This window comes from Oncorhynchus keta, chromosome 18 (genome assembly GCF_023373465.1).
Source record: "Oncorhynchus keta strain PuntledgeMale-10-30-2019 chromosome 18, Oket_V2, whole genome shotgun sequence".
Lineage (NCBI taxonomy): Eukaryota > Metazoa > Chordata > Actinopteri > Salmoniformes > Salmonidae > Oncorhynchus > Oncorhynchus keta.
Genome location: NC_068438.1, coordinates 20,339,237 through 20,353,618, shown reverse-complemented (window position 1 = coordinate 20,353,618; position 14,382 = coordinate 20,339,237). Strand labels below are relative to the sequence as shown.

Below are 14,382 nucleotides of genomic sequence, written 5' to 3'. Positions count from 1 at the left end.
AGTGTTGAGTCTAATCTGAGGGCCCTTTCCCTTCCGGTGTTCATTAGGTAAAAACCTACACTTCAAACGCCTCAACTGCCTTTTATGTCTGTCTGCTCAGAGAGAGAAGGAGCGAGGGGGAGGTAGACAGGAGGTAGGCTTTGCTCCTCTCCCTCTCAGTGGATCTGATTAACTGTACCCATCTATTTGGAAAAGCTCATGTGAACACCAGGCCAGCCACAGAGAGAGATAACCTCCAAACCTGCGCTGCTGTACGGCTTATAGCCACCCACTCCAGCTGCAGTCATCCCCCTTTCACACTGTATTAATCTCCCACGGCTACATTGTAAGGGTTTTCCTGTGGTGAAGAAGAAGCGGACCAAAATGCAGCGTGGTGGTTATTCATGTTCTTTAATAAAGGAAGTAGACATGAAATAACTAACAAAACAATAAATGTGTGAAGACTTAAACAGTCCTATCTTGTGCAAACACAGAGACAGGAACAATCACCCACAAACACACAGTGAAACCCAGGCTACCTAAGTATGATTCTCAATCAGAGACAACTAATGACACCTGCCTCTGATTGAGAACCATACTAGGCCGAAACATAGAAATACCCAAAACCTAGAAAAACAAACATAGACTGCCCACCCAACTCACGCCCTGACCATACTAAATAAATACAAAACAAAGGAAATAAAGGTCAGAACGTGACATACATGAAAGTAATCAGACAGTCACCAGTCTACCCGTAAAACAAGAGTAACCCATATCCTTACAATTGAGATGTGAAGGTACACTATATATTGTCCATTTTGTTGGGTTCTAGTTTTAAATAACTGCTATGCTAGAAGTTAATGGTTACATGTATGAGGAATGTATGTGGTGGGGTCAATGGAGGGTGGATAAGAAGTATGGGTCTAGAAGGTTACTACGTAAGGGAAGAGGCAATCACTTGGTTGCGGTCACTGATAAGGTTAGAAAGCTGTGGATGAACTCAAATCACACTTTAATTGTCACATGCGCCGAATACAACAAGTGTAGACTTTACCGTGAAATGCTTACTTACAAGCCCTTAACCAACAGTGCAGTTCAAGAAGTGTTAAGAAAATATTTACCAAGTAGACTAAAATAAAAAGTAACTCGATAAGAATAACGAGGCTATATACAGGAGGCACCTAGTAGTACGGGGAATGTGGGCCGAGTTCAGGTCAGATGAAGGGAGATGGAACAGATATTACACTCATTACATAACGTCCTGCCTAGCAACAAAGATGCAGTGTTTAGAGCTGCAAGGAGGAGATTCCACCTAAAGGAGGGTATAAATACTTGTGCTGGTGGAAACATGTCTTCGTCCTTTCAGCTGATTGACCCAGTGGGTGAACGAACTTGATTTGAGATTTGACTAGTTGTTCGTTAGGTTCTAAATAAACAGAGTAAAAAAATAACCGTTTGAACAAAATAAAATGTTTTCACTTTCCACAGAAATCAAAGAGACACTGAGATCTTCCTCCCTTATCGATAATGCTGAGTTCTCTAGGGAACCCAGTAGGCCAGCGCTACACTTGAGTTTCTCAATCTCTTTCCCCTACTCAGTCCTGTCCGAGAGCTCCTCTACAGATCTGAAATGAATAATACATTTTACATCGACAAATACCAAACTTTTCACTCATTAAGGCTCAAGTTTTAGGCTAATACTGATGAAATATTGTCAAAATCTGTAGAGAAAAAAGCTCAAATAAAAATGTTGGCTCTGTTGATACAGACACATTAAGCCTTCACAACATTATGTTCTTAATTAGAGACAGAGAAGTCTCCTTTCCAAATGAGGTAGGACTCTTTAGCTAACATCCAGAGTGTACAACATGAGGAACACCTTCCTAATATTGAATTGTGCCCCCTTTTGCCCTCAGAACAGCCACAATTCGTTACAAGGTGTGGAAAGCATTCCACAGGGATGCTGGCCCATGTTGACCCCAATGCTTCCCACAGTTGTGTCAAGTTGGCTGAATATTTTGGGTGGTGGACGATTCTTGATACACACAGGAAACAGCGTTGCAGTTCTTGACACACTCAAACCTGTGCTCCTGGCACCTACAATCATATACCGGTCAAAGGCACTTCAATCTTTTGTCTTTCCCATTCACCCTCTGAATGCCACACATACACAATCCATGTCTCGATTGTCTCAAGGCTGAAAAATCCTTCTATAACCAGTCTCCTCCCCTTCATCTACACTGATTGAAGTGGATTTAACAAGTGACAATGAGGGATCATAGTTGGTCAGTCTGTCATGGAAAGAGCAGGTGTTCTGTACACTCAGTGTATGTACAGTATATATACAATATACTATACAGTATCAGTCAAAAGTATGGACACACCTACTCATTCAAGGGTTTTTCTTTATTTTGACTATTTTCTACATTGCAGAATAACACATATGAAATAACATGACATGAAATAACACATATGGAATCATATAGTAAGCAAAAGTGTCAAACAAATCTACATATATTTTAGATTCTTCAAAGTAGCCACCCTTTACCTTTATGACAGCTTTGCACACTCTTGGCATTCTCTCAACCAGCTTCATGAGGAATGCTTTCCCAAAGGTCTTGAAGGGATCCCACATTTGCTGAGCACTTGTTGGCTGCTTTTCCTTCATTCTGCAGTCCAACTCATCCCAAACCATCTCAATTGGGTTGAGGTCGGGTGATTGTGGAGGCCAGGTAGTACTCCATCACTCTCCTTCTTGGTCAAATAGCCCTTAAACAGCCTGGAGGTGTGTTGGGTCATTGTCCTGTTGAAAAATAAATTATAGTCCCACTAAGCGCAAACCAGATGGGATGGCGGATCACTCCAGAATGCTGTGGTAGCCATGCTGGTTAAGTGTGCCTTGAATTCTAAATCAATCACAGACAGTGTCACCAGTAATGCACCCTCACAAGATCATACCTCCTCCTCAATGCTTCACAGTGGGAACCGTGCGGTGATCATCCGTTCACCTACTCTGCGTTTCACAAAGAGCCAGCGGTTGGAACCAAAAATCTCAAATTTGGACTCATCAGACCAAAGGACAGATTTCCACTGGTCTAATGTCCATTGCTCGTGTTTCTTGGCCCAAGCAAGTCTCTTCTTATTATTGGTGTCATTTAACAATGGTTCCTTTAGCAATTCGACCATGAAGGCCTGATTCACACAGTCTCCTCTGAACAGTTGATGTTGTGATGTGTCTGTTACATGAACACTGTGAAGCATTTATTTGGGCTACAATCTGAGGTGCAGTTAACTCAAATGAACTTATCCTCTGCAACAGCGGTAACTCTGGGTCTTCCTTTCCCCTGGCGGTGAGAGCCAGTTTCATCATAGCGCTTGATCGTTTTTACAACTGCACTTGATTAAACTTTTTAAAAGTTCTTAATATTTTTGATTGACTGACCTTCATGTTTTAAAATAATGATGGATTGTCGTTTCTCTTCGCTTATTTGAGGTCTTCTTGCCATAATACGGAGTTGGTCTTTTACCAAATAGGGCTATCTTCTGCATACCACCCTTACCTTGTCACAACACAACTGATTGGCTGAAAAAAAATTTAGAAGGAAAGAAAATCCACAAATTAACAAGACACACCTGTAAATTGAAATGCATTCCAGGTGTGCAAAGCTGTCATCAAGGCAAAGAGTGGCTACTTTAACGAATTTCAAATATAAAATGTATTTTGATTTGTTTAACACCTTTTTGGTTACTACCTGATTCCATATGTGTTATTTCATAGTTTGTATGCCTTCAGTATTAGTCTACAATGTAGAATAGTAAAAATAAAGAAAATCTTTTGAATTAGTAGGTGTCCCCAACACACAATACCCCATAAAGATAAAGCAAAAAATGTTTTTTTTTTAAATAAAAAATAAAAAACTGAAATACCACATTTACATAAGTATTCAGACCCTTTACTCAGTACTTTGTTGAAGCACCTTGGACAGAGATTACAGCCTTGAGTCTTCTTGTGTATGACGCTACAAGCTTGAGACACCTGTATTTGGGAAGATTCTCCCATTCTTCTCTGCAGATCCCCTCAAGCTCTTACACGTTGAATGTTGTAGCGTCGCTGCAGAGTTTTTTTCAGGTCTCTCCAGAGATGTTCGATCAGGTTCAAGTCTGGGCTCTGGCTGGGCCACTCAAGGACATTCAGAGACTTGTCCCGAAGCCACTCCTGCATTGTCTTAGTAGTGTGCTTAGGGTCATTGTCCTGTTGGAAGGTTGAACTGTCGTCCCCAGTCTGATGTCCTGAGTGCTCTGGAGCAGGTTTTCATCAAGGATCTCTATGTACTTTGCTCCGTTCATCTTTCTCTCGATCCTGAATAGTCTCCCAGTCACTGCCGCTGAAAAACATCCTCACAACATGATGCTGCCACCACCATGCCTCATTGTAGGGATGGTGCCAGGTTTCCTCCAGACGCTTGACATTCAGGCCAAAGAATTCAATCTTGGTTTCATCGGACCAGAGAATCCTGTTTCTCATGGTCTGAGAGTCCTTTAGGTGCTTTTTGGCAAACTCCAAGTGGGCTGTCATGTGCCTTTTACTAAGGAGTGCTGCAGAGATGTTTGTCCTTCTGGGAGATCCTTCCAGAAGAACAAACATCTCCACAGAGGAACTCTGGGAGCCCTGTCAGAGTGACTATCAGGTTATTGGACACCTTCCTGATCAAGGCCCTTCTCCCCTGATTGCCCAGTTTAGCCGGGCGGCCAGCTCTAGGAAGAGGCTTGGTGGTTCCAAACTTCTTCCATTTAAGAATGATGGAGGCCATTGTGTTCTTGGGGACCTTCAATGCTGCAGAATGTTTTGGGGTACCCGTCCCCAGATCTGTGCATCAACACAATCCTGTCTCTGAGCTATACAGACAATTCCTTCGGGCTCATGGTTTGGTTTTTACTCTTACGGGCACTGTCAACTGTGGGACCTTATACAAATCATGTCCAATCAATTGCATTTACCAAAGGTGGACTCCAATCAAGTTGTAGAAACATCTCAAGGATGGTCAATGGAAACAGGATGCACCTGAGCTCAATTTCGAGTCTCATAGCAAAGGGTCTGAAAACTTTTTGAAATAAAGTATGTTTAAATAAAAAATAATACAATTTATTTTGTAAAAACCTGTTTTCACCTTGTCATTATGGGTTATTGTGTGTAGATTGATGAGGAAAAACATTTATTTAATCAATTTTAGAATTAAGCCGTAAATTTCCAAATGCACTGTATGTATGTATGTATATATATATATATATACAGATATGCATCTGATATTTATATGCACCTTTCCAAACCTTTAAAAAAATTAAGGGGGTGGATCAGAAAACCAGTCAGTACCTGATGTGCCACGCAAGCATAGAGTTGATCAGGCTGTTGATTGATCAGGCTGTTGATTGTGGCCTATGGAATGTTATCACACTCCTCTTCAATGGCTGTGCGAAGTTGCTGAAAATTGGCGGGAAATGGAACATGCTGGCATACACGTCGATCCAGAGCATCCAAAACATGCTCAATGGGTGACATGTCTGTTGAGTATGCAGCCCATGAAAAAACTGGTACATTTTCCGCTTCCAGGAATTATTTACAGATCCTTGCGACATGGGGCTGTGCATTATGATGCTGAAACATGATGTGATGGGCTCAGGATCTCTTCACGGTATCTCTGTGCATTCAAATTGCCATCGATAAAATGCAATTGTATTCATTGTCCGTAGCTTATGCCTGCTCATAGCATAACTCCACTGCCACCATGGGGCACTCTGTTCACAACATTGACATTAGCAAACCAATCACCCACACCACGCCATACACATGGTCTGCGGTTGTGAGGACGGTTGGACGTACTGACAAATTCTCTAAAATGAAATTGGAGGTGGCTTATGGTAGAGAAATGAACATTAAATTCCCTGGCAACAACTCTAGTGGACATTCTTGCAGTCAGCATGCATATTGCACACTCACTCCAAACTTGAGACATCTGTGGCATTGTGCTGTGTGACTGAACTGCACATTTAGAGTGGCCTTTTATTGCCCCCAGCACGAGGTGCACCTGTGTAAAGATCATGCTGTTTAATGAGATTCTTGATATGCCACAGCTGTCAGTTGAATGGATTATCTTGGCAAAGGAGAAATGCTCACTAAGAGGAATGTAAACAAATTTGGAAGATTTCTGGGATCTTTTATTTCAGCTCATGAAACGTAGAACCAACTTTATATGTTGCGTTTATATTTTTGTTCAGTGGAGGAATGTTTTAAGATTCTGAAACTCAAACATTTTAGAAAAAGGCTCAGTGCCGTTATCCTCGCAAGGTATTGAACGGTATTGAAAACAGATATTGAACGGTACTGAAAACAGGGGTGTCCAGAATTTTTTTGAGAGGAAAAAAGTATTACTTTTTAAACAAAATCTCTTTCTATGAGCAATTGAATTCGTAAAAAAATATAATTTCACAATTTTTTAAGAATACAATATAACTCAGTATTTCATTATTTATTTTGTACAACAATTTTTTATACAATAATTTATCAAGGGTGTCAATAATTTCAGACACCACTGTGAATAAATGTACAGTTGAAGTCAGAAGTTTACATACACTTAGGTTGGAGTCATTAAAACTATTTTTTCAACCACTCCACAAATGTCTTGTTAACAAACTAAAGTTTTGGGAAGTCGGTTAGGACATCATCTTTGTGCATGACACAAGACATTTGTCCAACAATTGTTTACAGACAGATTATTTCACTTATAATTCACTGTATCACAATTCCAGTGGGTCAGAAGATTATTATTTATTATTATTATTAAGTTTATATACACTAAATTGACTGTGCCTTTAAACAGCTTGGGAAATTCCAGAAATTGATGTCATGGCATTAGAAGCTTCTGATAGGCTAATTGACATAATTTGAGTCAACTGGACGTGTACCTGTGGATGTATTTCAAGGCCTACCTTCAAACTCAGTGCCTCTTTGCTTGACATCATGTGAAAATCACAAGAAATCAGCCAAGACCTCAGAAAATAAATTGTAGACCTCCACAAGTCTGGTTAATCCTTGGGAGCAATTTCCACACACCTGAAGGTACCACGTTCATCTGTACAAACAATAGTATGCAAGAATAAACACCATGGGACCAAGCAGCCATCATACCGCTCAGGAAGGAAACGCGTTCTGTCTCCTAGAAATGAACGTACAGTACTGTGGTGCGAAAAGTGCAAGTCAATCCCAGAACACAACAGAAAAGGACCTTGTGAAGGTGGTGGAGGAAACAAGTACAAAAGTATCTATATCCACAGTAAAACCAGTCCTATATCGACATAACCTGAAAGGACGCTCAGCAAGGAAGAAGCCACTGCTCCAAAACTGCCATAAAAAAGCCAGACTACGGTTTGCAACTGCACATGGGGACAAAGATGGAGAGATGTCCTCTGGTCTGATGAAACAAAAATAGAACTGTTTGGCCATAATGACCATTGTTATGTTTGGAGGAAAAAAGGGGAGGCTTGCAAGCCGAAGAACATCATCCCAACCATGGGGGTGGCAGCATCATGTCGTGAAGGGTGCATTGCTGCAGGAGGGACTGGTGCACTTCACAAAATAGATGGCATCATGAGGGAGGAAAATTATATGGATATATTGAAGCAACATCTCAAGACATCAGTCAGGAAGATAAAGCTTGGTCGCAAATGAGCCTTCCAAATGGACAATGACCCCAAGCATACTTACAAAGTTGTGGCAAAATGGCTTAATGACAACAAAGTCAAGGTATTGGAGTGGCCATCACAAAGCCCTGAACTCAATCCTATTGAAAATGTGTGGGCAGAGCTGAAAAAGCGTGTGCGAGCAAGGTGGCCTAAAAACCTGACTCAGTTACACCAGCTCTGTCAGGAGGAATGGGCCAAAATTCACCCAACTTATTGTGGGAAGCTTGTGGAAGACTACCCGAAACGTTTGACCAAAGTTAAACAATTTAAAGGCAATGCTACCAAATAATAATTGAGTGTATGTAAACTTCTGATCCACTGGGAATGTGATGAAAGAAATAAAAGCTGAAATAAATCATTCTCTCTACTGTTATTCTGACATTTCACATTCTTAAAATAAAGTGCCGATCCTAACTGACCTAAGACGGGGAATTTTTACTAGGATTAAATGTCAGGAATTGTGAGCAACTGAGTTGAAATGTAATTGGCTAAGATGTACGTAAACTTCCGACTTCAACTGTATGTCTATGGGTTAAATAGTAGTGTTCATTACTCATGCTCAGGCAGCATGTTGACACATTGTAAGAGGGGATGAACATAACAGGTATGTCAGTCTACAATGCCTTACTACCATATTCTACATGACCATAGAATGATATTGCTCAATGCAATCCCAAATGCTGTACTGCAAACCAAATGCAGGTGAAAAAGGAAGAATTCCAAACTAAGACTTTTGAAAGCACAAAAGTATTTTTGTCCTGAGCAGAGGCAACCAACCAGTGGATTGATTAGCATGTTCTAGGCATTAGAGCTCTTTTACAAATGCAGGAAGGAAATCTATAAATATATTACACCTGCCATATTGATGCTCACCACTATGTTGAGGACCACGAGTCAAGGCTATAGCAGTGGGTAGAGGAGAAGAGATTGAAGTCTCCGGAGACGGCGCCAGCAGGAGCAGCAGTGGAGAGAAGGAAGAGAGGGTAATTTGAACGGGCTGCATCATTAAACCGCTTTAGGCAACACACACTCAAGGCACTAGCCCACTCCTCTCTACATAGCAACACACACACACTCTCCCTACACACACTCCATCCTGGCCCGTTCCTCATCCCGTTAGACAACACACACACACTCTCCCTACACACACTCCATCCTGGCCCGTTCCTCATCCCGTTAGACAACACACACACACTCCCCCTACACACACTCCATCCTGGCCCGTTCCTCATCCCGTTAGACAACACACACACACTCCCCCTACACACACTCCATCCCGGCCCGTTCCTCATACCGTTACACACAGTACACACACACAGTACCTCCCCACCCTATGACCCCTTTATTATTCTTCTAGTGAATTATCACTTTTTCCCCTCAGTGTCTCCGTAGACACAAAGGTTAAGGACATGCTGCTCTGATGCATCTGGTGCTGTGGGTCTGTTTCAGAGCAGATTATCGAAGCTGGATAATTTATCCACCGAAGTGGCAGCTATTAAAGGAACTATAGGACCAACGATGGTACATCAGTTGCTGATGCCATCTGTCCTAAAGAGAATGTTTAATAAAACCTGGCTAGAAGTAACGTTCCACCATGTAAATTATAAGTGCATATGCATACCTGGGCACTTCAGTACGGTAAAAAGAAGTGCAACCACAATTCCATTATATTTCTCTAATGCTTCCAGTGTTACAGTACCTTGACTATATTTCTGTAGTGATTATGAAGTGCACTGAAGGTCTGCTCCTTACCTTGCTTAGTCAGTGTCACATTCTGACCTTAGTTACTTTGTTTTGTCTTAGTATTAGTATGGTCAGGGCGTGAGTTGGGGTGGGCAGTCAGTTTGTTTTCTATGTTGTATTTTGCGTTTGGCCTGGTATGGTTCTCAATCAGAGGCAGGTGTCGTTAGTTGTCTCTGATTGAGAATCATACTTAGGTAGCCTTTTCCCACCAGTGTTTCGTGGGTGATTATTTCCTGTGTCTGTGTGTTCCACACGGAACTGTTTCGGTTTTCGTTTCTGTCTTCCTATTTGTTATTTTGTATTTTCGTGTTCAGTGATTTTGTTCATTAAAACATGACGAACACGTACCACGCTGAATATTGGTCCGATCTCTCATACTCCTCATCAGAGGAGGACGAATCCCGTTACAGTCAGGGCCTCCCTCAGGGCAGCAGTGATCAACTCTCTCCTCTCCTCCTTTTCATCAGCCTTCATCATTCCGTTCAACCTGGACAGCTCCACAATCTGTCCATCCTCCTGGCTCTGCTCTCTCTTCTTTGCAGCAAAACACACACAACTCTGGGTTAGTTTCTGTTTGCCCCAACACAGCCCTGGGTTAGTTTTTGTTTGCCCTCAAAGTCTGGGTTAGTTTTTGTTTGACCAAACAAAACTCTGGGTTAGTTTGTTTGTCCCATAGCAGGGCATTAAAAAGCTGCTTTATTGACATAAACGTAAATACTCTCACACTGACCTTCAATAACAATTGGAAAATAATATATTTTCTATCACCCATGACAGTGATTTGATAAGGGCTTGTAAAAACAACACTCTTGGATCATTAAAGGAATAGTTCATGTTCACCCAAATTACTAAATTACTACACACCCTGTAAGCAGTCAGTGGACAAGTTATAACAGGAATCTATGATTTGGTTTTATTTCCCTGTCACTGTTTTCAAATTGCTTACATTTTGGATTTTGTGGCACCAATTCCATTCAAGTCATGGACGGTACCGATACTAGCATTTTTTGCACATTATGTCCAAATCATCTGAAAGTATAAAAAATGTATTGGGAAGAGCTCAACAAAGTCACTTAACGATGATTTGAACATGACGCGCAGAAAATGCTAATATCGGTACCCTGACTTCAATGGGATTTTTGCCAAAAATGCTAAACGTTAGTATTTAGAATCAGTGCCAGACTAAACCAAAACTAACAAACTAAACCAAACCATGGATTACTGTCAAACCTTCTCCATATACTGCTTACATGGTAAGGAAACCAATATGTAACTTTGTAATTTGGGTGAACTTTCCCTTTAAACACTACAACTCTACTCATGACAAGCAAATTTCAATACCAGACATGAGTGAGACATGTATTCCATTATGTCAATTGTCTCAGGTCAAACCACAGACAGCAGTGGGAACATGATGTCTTTAAAACCAGTATTTACAAATATTACACAAGACATATTATTTATAGACCAAATGACGTGTGATGTCACGTCACTGTGTGTGGCCATATGGGTGTCATCTCTGAATAGGCTAGGATTAGAATGGTCCCTGATCTGTTTCTGCATGACAACGAACTATAGACATTGACTATTCGGCACTAAACAGAACTAGGCCCAGGATGGGGTGAGATAAGTTTGGCAAATGTGATGATGCCCAATCTGAGGCATCATCAACCGTCTTGGCCTTGATAATTGCTCTATGCCCGACAGGGTTGTCCATGAGGCTATGAGTCACTGAGCACCAATGATATTACAGCTGTAAATCTCACCACCTGAACAATGCTGACAAAAGGGGGCCTGCTTTAGGACATTGCTCTACCAATCACACAGACATGAATCATGCCCCTCAGTAATACACTGCAATGCTGACAGTGGCGATACTGATTCAATTAATGTACAGTACAGAATAGAAGGTCTTCGGGGCTGTTACCTTGTCTGCTGCTACAGAGAAAAATCAATAGAACAAAAAGTACCACAATGGCAAAACAAAAGGGTAGATTGATTCCAAACAACAGTAGCCAGACAATTACTTCAAACACCTGTTGAATTTTTGTGATGCAATACAATATGTCTCCAACAGATAGATAACTCTTCAAAGGAGAGGGAACAGAGTTCTGGCCCAGCAAATTAAGACATGTGATAATTGCTAGGGTATTTCAAGCAAATTTGAAAGCACTTCATCTCAAATAAAATAACTCCCAAATTCAGTCTTTGATTTTTGACTGGACTATGAAAATCAAGCTTTAAGTGATTTTATCTGAAGTGTCATGACTTCTTGGGTGACAATGGACACTCACAGAGTCATATACTGTAGATCTCTATATGACTGGATGCCCATGGAGCAGTGACTGTTCCCCAGCCTCACCTTGCAGCTACTAAGCAGTTCCTGACAGACAGGAAGACAGATTCCCACCTTGATCAACCAAGCTGATGTTGACACTCATCTTGTTGATTGACAGATTAGCTACTCGCTACTGTAGCCAAGACATATGAGAAAGTCTAGCTTTCAAAGGGAAATATACCTCCAGTCAATCAATCAATTAACCAGAGCTTATCAATCAAAACGTAACTCTGTTAAATAACCATCAAGCACAACCACACCACCGTTGGGCCCCAGGGACCAGGGGTAGAAGCCCTCTCCAGTACCTGACTCAATGCTACCGCTCTGGGCTCTTTAAGACAGGTACAGCTCCCTCCCCCCAGTCAATCTGCCAGACTGGGGGAAGTAAATTACACTGCATGGGAGAGAGGCATACCATACAGTACACCATGTAAATACACCACGCTTCCAGGGACTTGCTGTTCAACAATACCGACGCAAGATTAATGAAGTCCTGGTGGAAAGTTTATAACTATATCTCATCGTCTCAGAGTAGCAGAGTAACAGGGCTCTTCAAGGGCTAGTAATCGCCGGGCTGATATAGTCTGTCAGCAGTTGTGGACGTGTTCGTGTGTGAAAGTGGGGAGAGTGGATAGTGTGTGTTTGCATTCAAGCGTGCATATATTGGGCTCAGGGCTAATTCTGTTCTCAGACAGGTGACGTCTCACACCAGGGACTGTCTGCCTGCAGCAAGTTCACAGCACAGCTCCAACCACTGGTCCTGATTATTAGCTGAACTTCAAGTTTTTTTTTAACTTTGTAAAAGCACAGCTGTACACAAGAGCAAGCTGTACACAAATCTGATATGAATTATGATTATACCCGACCAGACTGTACTCCAATTATGAATAAAATAAGGACATACAAAGCTGATTTACTCTTTAAGGGATTTCATTGTGGTGCGCAAGCAAATTAAAATATGATCAAATACAACAAAAATACTAAACAACCCTAGTACAACACCTAGTGACCTTTCCAAGAGATGTTTGTCTTTTTGTATAATGTTTCAGCAATGACAGTCACAAGGACCACAGGGTTTCCAGAAATCCTGGTTGGAAGGCCCAGATTTCCTGCAATTCTTCAACCAGGATTTCTGGAAAACTTGTGAATTTTGGGAAAGTAAATCAACTTTGTTAGGCCTAACAACACAAAAAAATATGAGAAAAAAATAATTTGAACCAGAAAAATGTCCATATCTTAATAATCGTATTATCAAGCATGACATCTGTTTTAATCACAGTACCATAGTATTATGATTTAAAGAATGCCTATAATTATACATTTTTCAGAACCGGGGCCTGGAAGATTCTGTATACTATATACACCAATAACAAAACTCAAGCCTTTTTCTGCACTTCTTTGCAATTCATGCGACTGGATTTATTCTTATCAGACAGTGCACTTACTCACGTATTGACTAGAGCCAGTGACCCAAACATCCCATAGTCTCTCTCTAAATGCAGACCAAGTCCATGTTCTCTCTGTAGCGGGGCCAACAAAACAGCACAACAACCTGGTTCAGCACAGCCTCAGTGGTGTTGAGTCTCAAAACAATGCCTCTGCATCCAAAAGTATCAACAGTCTAGCTCTGGCAGGCATCTGTCTGGGTTCGAGGGGCTGTACAGAGAACACTGTCTGTCTCTGTCTGCTTATCGCCTCCTAGGCTGTGCAGTACTTTAGCTTACTGCTGGGGTAGCTGACTAAAGTTTGAGGCTCTGAGCCCAGCCAGCAGCTATCGGTCAGCTCTATCTGCTCTCTACAGCTGGGTTTATGCTGCAGAGAGAGGGGTGGCAATGCATGTGTTTGTGTGTGGGTGAATGCGAAGCATGTCTCCAGTCAGACAAGCCATGTTCAGCCCTGCTTAGCGAGGAACTCCATCCCTGGTAGAGGGGGGCTTTTGTCGTAGGATAGAATGAATAAGTAACCCCTCACACGTGTCAGACAGTCCTCCCACAACCTCCTCCACCGTGTAAAGGGATTACTGTACTGTGCCCTCTGTCGTGTAAAAATAGCTCATTGTAAAACAGTTGTTTATACAGTTGTTTATAAAATGTTACAACATGAGGTCACAATCGGAACACAATCAGAATGATTGGGAATTATTTCACGCTGGGAAGAATTTTTCCTCTGGCAAATACTTTAGGATACTGCTCTTCCACATCTCATCCCTTGACTTATTAGACCATGTCTAAGCCTGTCAGTATGGCGTAGGAGATGGTCACCCTCTTGCTAGCTCCCAGCCAACTTTGCAGTCTTTTGTTAATTTTAGTGTTTTACTTTATTTACTTAGAAAGTTTTTTGTATTATATCCTATGACCGACAAGCACTTCTGGACATCAGATTGGAGGTGACTACTGTCACAGTTCTGTTTGGGTTGTTAATTAGATTTGTTCCAATGTTTCTTGATTTGTTATTGTCATTTGTTTTGCATTGTTAGGAGCAACTTACATTAGCATTTCGCTGCAACTGCTATTACATCTGCTAAACTGTGTATGCGACCAATAAACTGGGATTCAACTTTCCAAAAGATATGCAACATCAATCTA

General features: G+C 41.4%; 1 protein-coding gene across 1 annotated transcript in view; it reads right to left on the bottom strand.

Annotated features, from left to right (window-relative positions):
• The window catches only part of LOC118396861 (S-adenosyl-L-methionine-dependent tRNA 4-demethylwyosine synthase TYW1), an 83,824-nt gene that overhangs the window by 53,752 nt on the left and 15,690 nt on the right, over positions 1-14,382 (bottom strand). Inside the window, 1 exon segment of the mRNA XM_052468762.1 lies at positions 9,868-9,993. Coding sequence (XP_052324722.1) covers positions 9,868-9,993 — 126 coding nt within the window.